This window comes from Anolis carolinensis, unplaced genomic scaffold (assembly GCF_035594765.1).
Source record: "Anolis carolinensis isolate JA03-04 unplaced genomic scaffold, rAnoCar3.1.pri scaffold_7, whole genome shotgun sequence".
Lineage (NCBI taxonomy): Eukaryota > Metazoa > Chordata > Lepidosauria > Squamata > Dactyloidae > Anolis > Anolis carolinensis.
The window spans coordinates 19,523,129-19,541,337 of NW_026943818.1; the positions used below are offsets into that span (position 1 = coordinate 19,523,129).

Here is an 18,209-nt window from a genome sequence, read left to right on the forward strand (position 1 = left end):
AATTTAGACAATTAAGATGTCATGCTGCTTTTATCCTTCAGCTTGCCCTGACTTAACATCTGTTTCTCCCACCCTGAAATACATATTTGTGTTGAGAGTCCAATATTCCAAAACAAAGACGATCCACAACACAGGAACATTCCACAGTAATTCACAAGATCCACACAAAAGCAACGTGAAGTTCATAAAACCATCACACAATAATGCAAAGTTCCATTTTTCTAAAATGCCTGAGCAAAAACGCAACCAACCCTTGTGCTGGGAAGGGGTTCAGTGAGCATTTTACATACCGTATATACTTGGAGATAAGCCGAGTTTTTCAGCCCTTTTTATGAGCTGAAAAAGCCTCAAGCTGGGCAGCGGAGCCTGAAGGCCATTGCTTGCAATATATGATATATTTCTCTCCTCCCTTATCACTGTGTTTTCTTTTCCAAAGCCTCCCTCACTCTTAACCAAGAGAATGTTTTGAAAAGGGAAAGAAGCCCTTGCAAGTCAGGAAGAAGAATATATATACCCATTAATCTTATAAAAGCATTTTCCCCTGAAATATTTGTTAATCTCTCCTACAGATACATACGCATTTCCCCTTGCAAGCCTTTGCAATCCCTATGTACCTATATATCTGTATCTATCTATCTATAGACATTAATTTTATATATGAATTTTCCCCTCATATGTTTGCAGGCCTTTGCAAATTCTATATAAATTGGCGGGGGAAAGGAATTGTGCAAAAGAAATTAGCATTGAATGGCTTTGTAGCCATTTGATCCTAGTAAATAAAAAGAACACTCAGGAAACAGAGGAATTCCAGACACGAATCAATCAGGGCTAGCTAACACCCCTCAACAAAGGATTCCCCCAGGCAGGAAGCAGCCAGGCTTTGAAGCTGCCAGGCTATTCAGTGCCAATCAAGCTGGCCAACTGCAACATTCACACTTGCCTCGGGGAGACAAGAGTATTTTCTCCCACCCTGGACATCATTCCACAGATATATAAACCCCACTTGCCTAGTTTCTAACAGATCTCACAACCTCTGAGGATGCCTGCCATAGATGTGGGCGAAATGTCAGGAGAGAATGCTTCTGGAACATGGCCAGAAAGTGTGGAAAACTCACAGCAACCCAGTGATTCTGGCCACGAAAGCCTTCAACAACACTCACAAATAGGTATCAGCCAACCCCAACTTGACATCCAACTTCAGAAACTATTATTATTATTATTATTATTATTATTATTATTATTATATAAATGTAGCTTTTCCCAGAATGCTGCCGTTTGGAGTCTATTCTTTACGAACATAGAAGGTACAGTCCCAACAAAGAAAAAAATCAGAAAGCAAAGGGATCTTGTAGCACCTTAGAGACTTATTGAGAGAATGCATTAGTAATATAAGCTTTGATAGACTGCCTACGACCCTTTTCAAGCTTTTTTTTTTTTGTCACGTAGGAGTTGATAACATGGGAAAATCAGAGTATGTAGGCTGTACGTCTTAGGCAAAGACATAAGAAAAATATGACTTAGGATGCAAACAACAAGACCAACCGTATCCACTTTGAACTCAATCCTCAATAACAAATAAAGGAAAATAAACCCTCAACACAAAACAATGGATTAAATAAAGATATGTGTGTGTTTAAAAAAACAGAAGAGCAAAGGAAGGTCCAAGAGGTATAAATAAAAAGCCATCTCAGGAGAAGAATCCTCATCCGCCCACCAAAGAAAAGTTTAAAAAAGAAACCGCAAAATCAAATATAATGGTACAAGGGAAAATACTGTCACCTTGGAGACTGTTTCCAAGGACACCGCACAGAATAATAGCGGAAGGGATGGATGGGAACACTTCTGATTCAACAGTGCTAAAAAAAATACATATGCTACAATGGTTTAGATCACAATAATATACTACAGGTAATACGATCACAGGCCTTAAAGCCGTTGCAGGGGAGGATTTGAGCATAATGGCTTGATTAGCATTGAATAGCCTTGCAGCTTCAAAGCCTGGCTGCTTCCTTAAAAAAAACCTCTAAAATCGGGACAGTAAATAAAGAACAACATTCAGAAAACAGGGAAACAATCAAGGCCAGCGAACATCTCCCAACAAAGGATTCCTCCAGGAAGGAGGCAGCCTGGCTTTGAAGCTGCAAGGCAATTCAATGCTAATCAAAGTGACCAATGGCAACATTCACACTTGCCTCCCACCCTGGACATTATTCCACAGATATATAAACCCTGCTTGCTAAGTTTCCAGCAGACCTCACAACCTCTGAGGATGCCTGCCATAGATGTGGGCGAAACGTCAGGAGAGAATGCTTCTGGAACATGGCCAGAAAGCGTGGGAAACTCACAGCAACCCAGTCATTCCGGCCGTGAAAGCCTTCAACAAGACACGGTGATGTTTCGTTTCAAAGGGTGAGAGCCTTCATCTTTCGAAGCAATAATCAGACCTCTTGCTTCATCCAGTTCAAACAAAAAGCTCCGTTTCATTTCAAGGGGAAAATAACAAAGATCAGCCTCACCCACATCGCTCTAGTTTTGATCATTGCCCGCTCTGAACTCCAACGTTCACTCATAAGAGGCATCAATGCCTCTTAAACCACATGAATTTGATGCGCAACTGTTAAAATCAACAGGAGAGGTAAAAGGATGGATAGCTTGTCTTTCTTCAGATGCGGCTGCATGAAAATCCATTAGTAACCAACAATTTCCAGAATGCCACAAATTCCACATTCCTGCAAGCCAGTTTTTGCTTGCTCCCAGTTCAATGAGCCTTTGGAAGAGACACAGCTTAACGCAGAAACCTCCGTTCCCTATATACACATTTTATTCTGCATCAGACGCCTCACTTTTAAAAACACAAGACACTACATTCCCAGGGACAAAGGTTAAATATAAATAAAAGGTTCATTGGATTTAAAGTGCCTATATAGTCTATATTGGCCTATATAGTCACTTCGAAAGAGGGCTGAAAAACATCAACAAAAGCCTCCCAAAACTTTCAACAGTATGACAGGCAGAGACAAAGAGGACCCATATGATATTTCTACTGGTTTTAAAAGTGCGTAGAAATCAGGACTGTTTGTAAAAGTACCGCCACCAGTCAAAACCAAAGCCGACACGTTTTGGTTTGGAAAATGTCAGTCACAGCGGACTGAAGTGTGGGAGGAAGGAAACCGTGGGGCAACGAGATAAATCGCAATGCCAATGAACATTTTTGTAAGCAGCTTTCACTCTGTGCAAGAGAACAGCAACACCTTACACACATCCTAACCACAAGCTCACAACACATTTCACGTCGTCTTGATCCCCCCGTCCTCCACATCGCAACGCTGGAAGAAGTCCGTTCAAAGGAGGTCGGGCAAAAGGAGGCCCGGAGGCTTGGGCTCCACGCAGTTGATCCAGAAGTTGGCGCAGCTGGCGTGGTACTGGTGCCCTCCGTAAGCGAGCTTGAAATTGTCCGTTTCGGAGTTGAAGGCCTTTGGGGAGAAGGGGAGAAAAAGGAGACCGAGATGAGACATCGCCGTGGCACTCCTTTGGGCCAAAGTGTTTGGCCAGGAGTGAAACCCTCCTACCTCACTGGTTGTACTTTTTATTTTATTTATTTCTCACATTTATATCCCGCCCTTCTCACCCAAAGGGACTCAGGGCAGCTTACAACAGTGGCAACAATTAGATGCCCATACAAACCAATATAAAACAGCACATAAAACAGTTAAAACTATTAAAATACATTATGAATTAAAAATATATGTTTCAAACATAAAATCAGATCCGTTCTTCCTCATGCTTTGTCCATAGTTCTGCCTTATTAATTTGATATAACCACAGGGTTCATTCCCAACCCAAATTGCTCTCTCACAAAGTGACAGCACTTAATCTTCTACCTCGGGTTTACAAAATCCACATGGCGCACTTGACCCAGTTTGTTTGATAATCTTTCCGTGTTTAAATCATGTTTTATTAAGCATGTTATTTTATTTCTATATGGTAATGCTTAAATTTTATAATTGTGCATGTCTTTTTACTGATGTGTTGTACATTGTTATTGTTTTTATTTGGGCTTGACCCCATGTAAGCCGCCCCAAGTCCCTTCAGGGAGATGGAGGTGGGGTATAAAAATAAAGTTGTTGTTGTTGTTGTTGTTGCTATTATTATTATTATTATTATTATTTTATTATGACACAGCAAACAAGATAGATATGCTGGATTTCGTATCACAAAATTATTATTATTATTATTATTATTACTGTATTATTAAAAGCAGAGAGCTTCCCACATATGCACTAGTTTAATGTACAATTCCTACTTCGCATTCTCTGACTCTGGAGAACAGGGTTTGGTTCCCTGCTCAGCCATGAAACCCACTTTGGGCAGGTCACAGACTCTCAGCCCCAGGAAAACACAAAACAACAATGATTTACATTGCAACAGCCTGAATCATTCTTGTGAACTATGATGCCTTTGAAATGTAAATTTAACGTAAAATACTAACTCTTTTCTACCACTTCCACTTGACAGAGTAGGGCACGGATGAGGGACATATGGCCATCTAATAGTTCCTGGACTGTAAGATATCTTAACTTTTATCTTTATTTTTCAAATAAATCTCATCCTAAGAACATTACGTGGGTTAAATCGCTGAGCTGCTGAACTTGCTGATCGAAAGGTCAGCAGTTCAAATCGGAGCGGAGTACAGGTCTGGAGGGAAGGTAACGGATCTCCACGCACTCATGCCAGCCACATGTCCTAGGAGGTGTCTATGGACAATGCTGGCTCTTCAGCTTAGAAATGGAGATGAGCACCAACCCCCAGAGTCAGATACGACTAGACTTAATGTCAGCGGAAAACCTTTACCTTTACCTAAGAATAGTTGGCCCTCCACATGAACATACAGCTTGGAAAACTCACAGCAACCCAGTGATTCCGGCCATGAAAGCATTCGACAACACACTGAACTGTTATTTTCTATGACAAAGGGACATATTTCTTTTCTTTCCATGTTATCTCTAACTCTGGGATCAAAGTCCCTGTCAAAGAAGTAAAACTCAAGAACACATTGGCCTCATTAACTGAGAAAAACGTGTATTTTGATGACCCCAAACTGTGGTCTTACATGAAGAAATCAGGAGACAGAAGTCACACAGATTCAAATACAGTAAAGTTCTGGTTATCCGACTTAAACGGGTGGGCCAAGTGTCGGATAAGCGGAAGACATATAACCGGAACTCTACTGTACAGTATTCCCTCACTTATTGTGGGGGTTATGTTCCAAGACCACCCGCAAAAAGTGAAAATCCGTGAAGTAGGGACGCTATATTTGTGTTGTTTACAATCTCACTGGCAAGTAGAATCTCTGTCTACTGCTGCCTTGTGAGGCGAAAACAAAGCTGCTTCAGCATCCTTTTCTCTCCCTTCAGCTTCTCCTTCTTTCCTTCCTTAGGCTTCTCCTTAGGAAGGAAGTAGAAAGAGGGATTTATAATATTATTTTATGATTTATACCAGGGGTCCCCAAACTAAGGCCCGGGGGCCACATGCGGCCCATCGAAGCCATCTATCTGGCCCCCGCTCCCTACCTCGCCTGGTGCGTGCCTTCCAGAGTTTTTCTTATAATAGTATTTGAATTATTATTTAATTAATAATTAATTATAAAGGGGGGTGCTTTGCTAGTGCTTTTGGTGCAAAAAGGCAGAAGGGGGCTGGACTAAATGGCGCAAGGGGTCTCTTCTAATCCTCTTTTTATTATTATTATTATTATTATTATTATTATTATTATTATTATTGACACAAAGACACAGTATAACACAGCAAACGAGATATATATGCTGGATTTCGTATCACAAAATCACAAGTTCCCAAGTGTTTAGGGCTGTGTGGTGTATTATTATTATTATTATTATTATTATTATTATTATTATTATTATTAACAACATTGAGGCTGAGTGGCCAACTGTCAGGGGTGCTTTGCTTGTGCTTTTGGTGCACAAAGGTAGAAGGGGGTTGGAATAAATGGCCCAAGGGGTTTCTTCCAACCTTCTTTATTATTTTTATTATGATTATGATTGTTATTAACATTGAGGCTGTATTTGTTCCCGTTTGGGTTTTTTTACTCCAAAATAAGAGATGTGCAGTGTGCATAGGAATTTGTTTATAGTTTTTTTCAACTATACTCTGGCCCTCCAATGATCTGAGGGACCGTAAACTGGCCCCCTCTTTAAAAAGTTTGGGGACCCCTGATTTATACTATTACTGTATTTTAGTGTTTATTAAAAACGGTGAAACAGTGAGTCCGCAAAAAGCGAACCGCGAAGTAGCGAGGGAACACTGTAATGCTTTTCTGACAGAATGATGGGCCCAAAAACCACTCCTGCCATCCCCAGCTAGATCCATTTTCACCAGTGTGACCAAAGGCCTCGCCATCTCGACTCAGCCACCTTAGATCAAGGCAACACTTCCTTGCATAAGATACAGACGGGAACTGAGACACCAAGCTGACTACTACTACTACTACTACTACTACTACTACCATAACCCAACTGTCACACCACAACACAGAGAAACCAGAGTAACACAAAGAGAACAAGGCATGCCAACACGACACATGCCAGTGCCAAATTAGTAGATTAAAATCGAGGGGTTAGAGAGAGAGAGAGGGTTGGGAAGCAAAAGGAGCGAAGGCAGCAGCCCCACTGCCAATGCCTCTCAATCTGGGCACACATTCAAAAGACAGCTTTTTTTAATGGTTTCGTACTTCTCTCGGACGGTCATCCGCAGGCTTCTCTTCTTTCTGAAAACGTTGAAACCACAAAAGGTCAACATCATGGTCAAAACAAAGGATCACAGCGGCAGCCAAGCTCTTCCCGTCTAAAGGCTGTGACTCCCTGCGGGCCTTTTATCGGCTCCTTTCTACACCCTTCATCCAGTATCATTTCTAAGCCAGTTCTTAGGAACGACATCTATCAAAATACACATCAGTTCTAGATTTTCCGTTCCTTGGGAAATCATACATTTTATTTTCCGGAAATTCACATTCTCCCTGTTTGCTGGATTCTATTGATATATGTTTCTATGTATGTCTTGATTCTCTAGAATCATGGACAGTCTTTTTATATATTACAGTAGTCTCACTTATCCAAGCTAAACGGGCCGGTAGAAGCTTGGATAAGTGAATATCTTGGATAATAAGGAGGGATTAAGGAAAAGCCTATTAAACATCAAATTACGTTATGATTTTACAAAATACCCATAGACACAAATATAAAACAATCCATCAAAGCAATTTAGATAAAACATTATTAAATACAGTAGAGTTTCACTTATCCAAGCTAAACGGGCCGGCAGAACCTTGGATAAGTGAATAGCTTGGATAATAAGGGGGGATTAAAACTCATTATTTGTACTGCTCTTTAATAATTATTAAATAATGTACTGCTATTTATATAATAATATAAATAATATATTATTTATATATTATATAAATTATTATAATATGCAGTAGAGTCTCACTTATTCAAGCTAAATGGGCCGGCAGAAGCTTGGATAAGCGAATATCTTGGATAATAAGGAGGGATTAAGGAAAAGCCTATTAAACATCAAATTAAGTTATGATTTTACAAATTAAGCACCAAAACATCATGTTATACAACAAATTGGACAGAAAAAGTAGTTCAATACGCAGTAATGTTATGTTGTAATTACTGTATTTACGAATTTAGCACCAAAATATCATGATATATTGAAAACATTGGCTACAAAAATTGCTTGGATAATCCAGAAGCTTGGATAAGCGAAGCTTGGAAAAGTGAGACTCTACTGTATTTCTTGTTGTCCCTTTTTTTTAGTCTGTTGGAGGCAAGTATGAATGCTGCAATTAGCCAGAATGATTAGCATTGAATGGCCTTGAAGCTTCAAAGCCTGGCTGCTTCCTACCCGGGGGAATCCTTTGTTGGGAGGTGGTTGCTGGCCCAGATTGTTTCCTGTCTGGAATTCCCGTTTCCAGAGTGTTGTTCTTTCTTTGCTGTCCTAATTTTAGAGATTATATTGTTCTGTTGTATTATACCTCAGTAATTTTTATATACTGTATTATATTTATAATCTTACATTATTTGTTTTGAACTGGATTATCTTGAGGCCCGTTCTACTCAGCTATATTAAATCCACACTGAACTGGATTATAACGCAGTGTGGACTCAAGATAATCCAGTTCAAAGCAGATACTGTGGATTATTTGCCTTGGCATTCTGGGTTACATAGCTGTGTGGAAAGGCCTTGACTCTACACTGCCATATAATCCAGTTCAAATCAGGTATTTTATAGGCAGTGTGGAAGAGGCCTAAGTGAACTCTGCCTATCCCCAGGCACCACTGTGGTTAAGGGGGCTGCTATGAAATGAAGGGGACGGAGCTTAAAGGGGCGGGGCCTACTCTTATGACTGGCAGCCAGGGGGAGAACGGCTCTTCCTCATCCTTCTCCCCCCTCCCCCTTTGTGTTTTTAAAGTTTGGACTTTATATTTCTAGGTTTATTTGATTGAAAGACAAGAGACTGAATAACTATATCTTTTGTGGCCAAATTTGATGTGATTTGGTTCAGTGGTTTTGTTGTTTACTCCATGGGAAAAATGCACGTTACACTTTTATATATATAGATATGCGCCAGTCACAGCTTCAGAGCATTAACTATTCATGACAAGCCTCCCTCAATGAAAGTTTTTTTCACGTGCCAGGAGACTATTAAATTAGTAAAGTGAATGATGTTAAAAAAGGGGAGGAGGGAAGGCAACAAATGCAAATTCTTTCCAAAACAGAGGTGCGTGAAACAGGGAGAGGAAACAAAAAAAAAAGCTTCACTACTTACTTTGCTTCTAGAGTTTACATTTAACAGACAAACACCACAGGCCAGATCTTGTGCATTTTTAATCCCGGGGCGAAGCATACAAGAGGAGAAATCCAACGAGTTGTCATCGGGCTGCAGGAGAAACATGAGGGAAAAAGAAACTTAGCATACTTGCTTTACTCCTCTTCTCATAAACAATAAATGTTCTTTAGTTCTTTGAAGAGGGGTAAATTCATCCTTCAAGAGAAAAATATTGTTTCTACTGTGAATGTAATCAGTCCTTTGTTTGATTGTTTAACAGCGCCTTTTGTATTTGTTTTCATATTGATGTATTGAACTAAATTTAGGTTTAATGATTTCTGTATTACTGTAATAGTGGATTCTGGGCTAAACTTGGCACGCATACAATGATACAATGGTTGACACTATGGGCTATTGGGCGCTGTTCTGAGTTCAAATTGTTTTGTTTTGTATGGTATATATATTTATTTTATGCGTTTAAACACTAATTTAAAAAAATTGCTGGAGTAACACTTTAAAAATGTACCTTTTCCAATTTACATACAAATTCAACTTAAGAACAAACCTACAGAACCTATCTTGTTCATAACAGTGGGATTGCCTGTATTTTACAGTATTTTATAATTCAATATTTCCATATGTGTTTCAATGGATGTACTTTTTATTTATTTATTTATTTGCTACATTTATATGCCGCCCTTCTCACCCCGAAGGGGACTCAGAGCGGCTTACAAATTAAATTTACATACAATATAATAATATTAGCACAGTACAATACTGGTAATAAATTACTATATTGTACTGTATCAATATTATATCGTATTACAATATAATATTATGAATATTATATGCATATACAATATGTTATAATTATTATATATTATTGTAAATTATATTGTATGTATATATGTATATATATACACACACATATATATGTGTGTGTGTGTGTATATACACACACACACACACATATATACATATACAGTAGAGTCTCACTTATCCAACACTTGCTTATCCAACGTTCTGGATTATCCAACGCATTTTTGTAGTCAATGTTTTCAATACATAGTGATATTTTGGTGTTAAATTCATAAATATAGTAATTACTACATAGCATCACTGAGTATTGAACTACTTTTTCTGTCAAATTTGTTGTCTAACATGATGTTTTGGTGCTTAATTTGTAAAATCATAACCTAATTTGATGTTTAATAGGCTTTTCCTTAATCTCTCCTTATTATCCAACATATTCGCTTATCCAACGTTCAGCTGGCCCGTTTACGTTGGATAAGCGAGACTCTACTGTATATAAAACTAGCATAGCATGTTTTATATATATACTACCGGTGAATGCGTCCATCTGGCTGATGACGAGATGATGGTGATTATTATTTATGTCCCAAAAAAGAGATTCCAGGCATCTATCTTAACAGAGATAGGACTTATTTTGGGGAGGGGTAGGGCTTACATATTATGAGCATCCTGAAAAATTATGTTAGGGTTTATTTTCCATTTAGGTCTTATTTCCGGGGAAAGAAATGATGCTCAGGAACACAACTGAGGTAGGACGGCATAAACGACGACACTGGCATGGATTGCTTGAAAGAAATAAACGACATGTGCCAAAGGGAAGTCTCTGAACAAAACATTAAAAAGGCATTGCTCGGAAAGCGTCTCACCGTCAGGGCCGCGAGAGACATGAAGCTTATCAGGTTGTTCCACACTTTGTCAATGTCCTTCAGCAAGAGCTGGAGGGACTCGCTGCAGACGGCGGTGGCTTTGATCCCCAGCTCGACCCGTTTCGTGACTCGATACACCTCGACGACTCCTGCGAGGAAACAAAAAAGAGCGCTGCGTCACGGAAGAGGTGCCAATGGCGTTGGCCTCGATCAAGAAAGAGAGGTTTGAAACCAGACCCATTTCTCACCAGCTAATTCCTCATGAAAATAAGATCATACCTAATAAATATTCCATGCCTTGGGCAGACTGGATTACTTCCGTGCACACAGATGAACTGCTGATCCCATTCAGGGTGTCGTTTGCCTTCTTGATGACCTGTCAGAAAAGAGTTTGCATATTTCATAATACTAGAAGAAAATAATAACAATAATAATAATAATACTCATTATTCACCGATACATCACATAGTCCTAGACACTTGGGAAGTGTCCGACGTGTGATCCAATACAACGGCCAGCAGAGTGTCTGCTGTGGACTCATCTTGTTGTGTTTCAAATAATAATAATAATATTATAGTAATAATAATACAGTAGAGTCTCACTTATCCAACACTCGCGTATCCAACGTTCTGGATTATCCAACGCATTTTTGTAGTCAATGTTTTCAATACATCATGATATTTTGGTGCTAAATTCGCAAATACAGTAATTACAACACAACATTACTGCATATTGAACTACTTTTTCTGCCAAATTTGTTGTATAACCTGATGTTTTGGTGCTTAATTTGTAAAATCATAACCTGATTTGATGTTTAATAGGCTTTTCCTTAATGCCTCCTTATTATCCAACATATTCGCTTATCCAACATTCTGCCGGCCCGTTTATGTTGGATAAGTGAGACTCTACTGTACATCACATAGTCCTAGACACTTGGGAAGTGTCCGACGTGTGATCCAATACAACGGCCAGCAGAGTGTCTGCTGTGGACTCATCTTGTTGTGTTTCAAATAATAATAATAATATTATAGTAATAATAATACATCACATAGTCCTAGACACTTGGGAAGTGTCCGACGTGTGATCCAATACAACGGCCAGCAGAGTGTCTGCTGTGGACTCATCTTGTTGTGTTCATAATAATAATAATAATATTATAATAATAATAATAATAATAATAATAATAATAATAATAATAATAATAATAATAATACATCACATAGTCCTAGAAACTTGGGAAGGGTCCGACGTGTGATCCAATACAACGGCCAGCAGAGTGTCTGCTGTGAACTCATCTTGTTGTGTTACAAATAATAATAATTATTATAATAATAACAATAATAATAATAATAATTTTGATTGAAGTCAAAAATCAGAAACTCCTCAAAGCACAGCAGACAAAAAACAGTACAAGAAAACCGCACTACAAACTAGAGCTGACAGCTGACACAACAAAACACTGCATGGAAAGTTCCTTGACAAAATTGAAGGAAAAGCTGATAAGGAGAAGACCTGGCTCTGGCTCACAAATGGGACACTGAAGAAGAAGACAGAAGGCCTGATCCTTGCAGCTTCAAAGCCTGCCTGTGTTCTCAAATAATATGCTGTGTCCAACCAGAAATGCTGGACTGCTTTAACAACCACCATGTCAGGCTACACAAAGAAGCCACTGGAATCCAGAAGCATGTGGACAATTTCAACAGAAAGGAGGAAGCTGTGAAAATGAACAAAATCTGGCTACCAGTATTAAAAAAACCTCCAAAATCATGTCAGTAAATAAAGAACAACACTCAGAAAACAGGAGAATTCCAGACAGGAAACAATCAGGGCCAGCTAACACCTCCAAACAAAGGATTTCCCCAGGCAGGAAGCAGCCAGGCTTTGGAGCTGCAAGGCCAATCAATTCTAATCACGGTTAATACTTGATTAGCTAATTCAATACTAATCCTTGGGGAGATAGGGTAGAGTACAAATAAATTATTATTATTATTATTATTAATAATAATAATAATTTATTTTTTTTATTTATTTCCAACATTTATATCCCGCCCTTCTCACCCAAGGGGACTCAGGGCGGCGTACAATAATGGCAATAATTCGATGCCTATACACAGTTAAAAACGCACAGTACATAAAACAATTCAAAATTATAAATACAATATAAAAATATAAAATATAAAAGATTTAAAGAAAAGGTTAGATCCATTCATCCAAGAAGTCTCATGCTATAGCCAAAATCGGTCCATGTCGTCTTTGCCATTTATTCATTGCCATTTATTCATATTCATATTATTATTATTATTATTATTATTAATCCTCGCCTTTGGATGTTTGGTGTCACAGAGTGGTCAACGAGGGAACAAAATGTAGCAAAAGGTAATGATGTACTTACTTGAAGGGCACTTTCTAAGCACCGTTGCCATTCATAGGCATACCTCTCGCTTTCCTAGAGGGAAAGAACAACAGAGAATTGGTAGAGTGGCCTGATTTTTTAGGGGTAATAACTTCCATCACATTCTGCAGCAGAGAGTTCCACTGTTGAACAGCTCTTCTTATGATCAGGTCCTCTTTTTTCCCCTTCTTCCCATTTGTCCTTACCTCTACTTCTCCTGTAAGATCCTTGTATTTGTCTCTTATAACAGGGAGAGTGGGTTTCTCGCTGAGGGTATTTGACCGGTCTCGGAACGGCTGCTCCAGGGGCGGCAAAGGCGAGGATCGGCTGATCTCTCGGTCCCCCAAACTCAAGCTTCTTTTGTGAGATCCTGCAAAGAAATACAGCCAGGGTTATTTAAAATCTTCGGGAGCACAAAAACAAGACAGGACGTTCCATTTTTGGTGGCATAACTCAACTGCCTGACAAACAAAAGTCAATTCAAGCCTTTATTACTGTATATACTCGAGTATAAGCTTAGTTTTTCAGCCGTTTTATAGGACTGAAAAAAACCTCCTCGGCTTATACTCGGGTGAGGGTACTGGTGGGCTTATATTCAGGTCAGCTTATACTCGAGTATATATGGTATATTTATTATTTTTCTCTATTATTATTGGCATTGTTACATTTATTATTTTACTCTATTAGTTATTATTATTACATTTATTATTTTACTCTATTATTGTTGCTTTTACATTTATTTTACTCTTTATTATTATTAATACATTTATTATTTTACTCTACTTATTTTTACATTTACTATTTTACTGCATTTATTATTATTACGTTTATTATTTCACTCTATTATTATTAAAAAGATGCATAAGCACATTTACATTGAAGAAAATGAAAATAACGATTTAATCAGAGTTGAACAGTCTGAGTCCCTTCGGGTGAGAAAGGCGGGATAAAAATGACGGAAATAATAATATCTTAAATTATGGTTTGACGTAAAGATTAAAAAACATTTAAACTACTGAGGCCTCAATTAATGTAATTTTATTGGTACAGTAGAGTCTCACTTATCCAACACTCGCTTATCCAACGTTCTGGATTATCTAACGCAGTTTTGTAGTCAATGTTTTCAACATATCGTGATATTTTGGTGCTAAATTCATAAATACAGTAATTACAACATAACATTACTGAGTATTGAACAACTTTTCCTGCCAAATTTGTTGTATAACATGATGTTTTGGTGCTTAATTTGTAAAATCATAACCCAATTTGATGTTTAATAGGCTTTTCCTTAATCCCTCCTTATTATCCAAGATATTCGCTTATCCAAGCTTCTGCCGGCCCATTTAGCTTCGATAAGTGAGACTCTACTGTATATTATAATAATTTATATAACATATAAATAATATATTATTTATATTATTATATAAATAGCAGTACATTATTTAATTATTATTAAAGAGCAGTACAAAGAATGAGTTTTAATCCCCCCTTATTATCCAAGCTATTCGCTTATCCAAGGTTCTGCTGGCCTGTTTAGCTTGGATAAGTGAGACTCTACTGTATTTAACAATGTTTTATCTTAATTGCTTTGATGGATTGTTTTGTATTTGTGCCTATGGGCATTTTGTCCCATATATAAGCTGCTCCGAGTCCCTTTGGGGAGATGGTGGCGGGGTACAAGAATAAAGTTGTTGTTGTTGTTATCATTTGTCAGGTCTGAGAAACAAGGGCAGCCCAACCAGCAGTGCTCAACTCACCTTGAACAGAAAGGTCGAAGGTTGCCAGCTCGCTTTTGATCATTTCTTCGCTCGACTTCATTTTGCCTTGGGAGGTGGCCAGCAAGAAGTCAAACTTGCTGATCTTGGGCTTCTCACTTTGGAACTCGCCAAAGTCGTCGGCGCCTTCTTTGGAGCTGGACTTTGGAGCGAGGTGATCGGAGGATTCTCCCGGAGGCCTTGCAAACTCCCCAAAGTTTTCCACATCTTCGTCGCTTTGATCCGCCGAGTGAAGGCTGGGGTTCTTGACGTTCGCAAAAGGGGAGAACTTTGTGTCCTGTAGCGCATCCTCACCCGCAAAGGTCGTGACTTTGGAAACAGTGGTCATGGTGATGTTTTCTGAGCTGCCGAAGAGCGTCTCTTTCTTCTGGAGGACAGAGGTAGCCAAGGAGGACCCAAGGCCTGGCGGGAGAGGGAAGGAGGTGGGCTTCTTGCTCTGGAAGGTCTCCTCCTTGTCAGACCAGTCGTAACTCGGAAAGCTGCCCAGACCAGAGTTTCCAAAGGGAGCGTACTTCATGTCGTCAAGATCTACGGAAGAGCAACCAACATCACATTGTTAATAGCAGCAGCAGTCCATGTTCTGTCAATGCACCTCGTATTGAAGACAACACCACTCTAGCACCCAGTAGAGTTCCTACAGAATGTTCTTATTCTGTGCCTAAATACCCAAACGAACCAGATCTTGGAAGCTAAGCAAGGTCAACTATAGTTAGCCTTGGATAGGAGATCACCAATGAATCTCAGGCTGTATTTCAGAGAAGGAACTGCCCAAACCACCTCTATTCCTTGCCTAAAAAAACTCAAGAGTCGCCATAAGTCAACAGACAAAGTGAAGGCATCTACACACCAAAATATGAAGGTTGCCTGTCAAAGTTTTGCATGTTATCCTCTGCTATTGGAAGCACCGCAGACAGGCTCAAGGAATGGGCTTTGTTCTGAAACGTGGGAAAGAAATGAAAGAGTCTCCCAAGTGAAATCTGACCACTCCTTCTGTGAGAACCTAAGATATGGTTTCCATTTCCAGTGAGTTTTTGTGACCCCTGTTCCCTCAAAGACAATCCAGAAGCGAAGACACTCACCTGCTTGTCCCGCGTCCCAAGCGATCGCAAAACAGATTGAGGTTGAGGTCAGAAACCTGTCGCAATTTGCTTTCTGGCAAGCTATGATGTTTGTGCATTACCATTTGGTTTTGAAAGAAACACAACAAGGCTAAAGGAGATGTCATTAAAAAATGGGACAAATATTTATGAGCATTAATAGATGTCAGATTGGAATCAGAAACTCAACAGTTCAGGTCCAATCCTGATATGCTCGCCAGTTTCATGGAACTGGGAGAAAGGGATTGTGAAACCACCACGATTTGTGTGAGGTCCTAAATATTTATTTATTAGTGCCATTTATATCCTGCCCTTCTCTCCCCGAAGGGGACTCAGGGCGGCTTACAAGTTATATTTACATACAATATATTATATTATTAACATAGCACAATATAAGCATCATATATTACTATATTGCACTATAACTTTATATTGTAATATTATTAGTAATATTACATGTAATATAAATATACAATTACAATAGTGTATTATTATATTATAATATTATTATCAATATTATATGTATATACAATATATTACATTATTTGTATATCATAATATGAGTATTATATATTATGATATTGTTATATTGACAATATTGTTCTATTGTTAAATAGAACTTTTGACCACAGAGATTTCCAGTGTGGTCAGAAGCAGAATTTGAGTTTGTAGTCAGAGGAATCCTATCACTCAGCTGCTAGAAAAATGTCTAGCATGTCTAGGATGCCTGCCATAGATGTGGGTGAAACATCAGGAGAGAATACTTCTGGAACATGGCCATACAGCCCAGAAAACATACAACAACCCTGCTAGAAAAATATTGTTTTCCTTTTTTGTAGAAGTGATGAGTGCAATGCAAAATAAATTCTTGCTCCCCAATTCTTGCTCTCAAACCCACCATTCATATTCCCTTCTGGGTTGGCCAGAGGTACAATGATAAAAGATATGCCACTGAGTGTTTGCCATCTCTTGTAGTCCCAGATGGTCAGATGCAGTTGTCAGGATTGTCTAACAACAGTGGACCTGAGTGAAGAACATGAGTATTGGGGCACTTTGGCCAATGTCCTGTTATGCATCTTTGCAATTTCAGCTGTCATCATCACTACTGTTATTGTTGTAACAAATAATTATTCTTCTTCTAATTATTATTAGTATCATCATCAGGGTACTGCCTTTCCCCCAGTAACCAGATAGCCCAGAACACTCACAGCAACCCAAAAGACTCACTGTATATACTCGAGTATAAGCCTAGTTTTTCAGCCCTTTTTTTAAGACTGAAAAAGCCCCCTTTGGCTTATACTCGGGTGAGGGTCCTGGTTGGCTTATATTTGGATCAGCTTATACTTGAGAATATATGGTACATTTATTATTTTTATCTATTATTATTGGTATTATTACATTTATTATTTTTATCTATTATTGCTGTTACTATTACATTTATTTTACTCTATTATTATTAATACATTTATTATTTCACTCTGATCTTATTATTATTATTGCATTATTATTTTACTCTATTTATCATTACATGTATTATTTTCCTGTATTTTTTATTATTATTATTACATGTATTATTTTACTCTATTATTATTAAAAGGATACATAAACACATTTACATTGAAGAAGATGAGAATAATGATTTGATCAGAGTTGGACAGTCTTCTCTTAAATTTGAGTTTTATGTAAATATTCAGAAACATTGAACCTACTGATGCCTCAATTCATGTAATTTTATTGGTATCTATTTTTATTTCTGAAATTTACCACTTTAATCAAGTTCCATGCAACGAACGATTTTGTATTTGTGGAGCATCAGAGGTGGAGGATATCGCACATGTACTGTTCGGCTGTGAACTGTATAAGAAAGAGAGAGACCAATGCCTCGGGCCATACATTATTCACAAAACACACTGGGACCCACATATTAAAATTTCATTTTTGTTGGCCGGTCAGAATCCTAAAATAACACACAAAACAGCCCTTTTCCTATTCAAAGCAACAAAGCTGAGAATTGCATATTTGGAATCAATTGGGGTAAACTGTGGAGGTGATGCAGATATTTGACCTGAACGGGATCTTGTTAACAGCTTGTTTATTTTAACTTCTTTTGTATTGCGGGTTGTATGTTGTATGTATGTCTATGTGTTAAATGTTTTGATACGGCCGATGGGCTAATCAATAAAACGTGATTTGATTTGATATCTATTTTTATTTCTGAAATTTACCACCCTCGGCTTATACTGGAGTCAATGATTTCCCAGGTTTTTTTGTGGCAAAATTGGGTGCCTCGGCTTATATTCGGGTGGGCTTATACTCGAGTATATACGGTATATTCACTTTATTCCATTTTCGCAGGGGTCCTGTGCCCCTAACCCCACAAATATGGAAGGCCTGCTCTACACATGAGTCCACATTAAC

The 18,209-nt window shown here is 38.4% G+C and overlaps 1 protein-coding gene across 7 annotated transcripts in view; it reads right to left on the reverse strand.

Moving 5' to 3' along the window:
• Positions 1–2,799: 2,799 nt before the first annotated feature.
• Positions 2,800–18,209, reverse strand: part of synrg (synergin gamma) — a 39,027-nt gene continuing 23,617 nt past the window's right edge. For 5 of the 7 annotated variants that reach the window (XM_062960583.1, XM_062960582.1, XM_062960581.1 and 2 more), the window contains 8 exons: positions 14,677–15,222; positions 13,126–13,289; positions 12,920–12,973; positions 10,807–10,903; positions 10,528–10,676; positions 8,849–8,959; positions 6,746–6,781; positions 2,800–3,473 (listed from right to left, as the gene is read on the reverse strand). In XM_062960583.1, the coding sequence (XP_062816653.1) occupies positions 3,342–3,473; positions 6,746–6,781; positions 8,849–8,959; positions 10,528–10,676; positions 10,807–10,903; positions 12,920–12,973; positions 13,126–13,289; positions 14,677–15,222 (1,289 nt within the window). In that variant the 3' untranslated portion in view covers positions 2,800–3,341. The remainder of the gene's footprint in view (positions 3,474–6,745; positions 6,782–8,848; positions 8,960–10,527; positions 10,677–10,806; positions 10,904–12,919; positions 12,974–13,125; positions 13,290–14,676; positions 15,223–18,209) is intronic. The other 2 variants (XM_062960584.1, XM_062960579.1) reach the window with 1 other exon arrangement.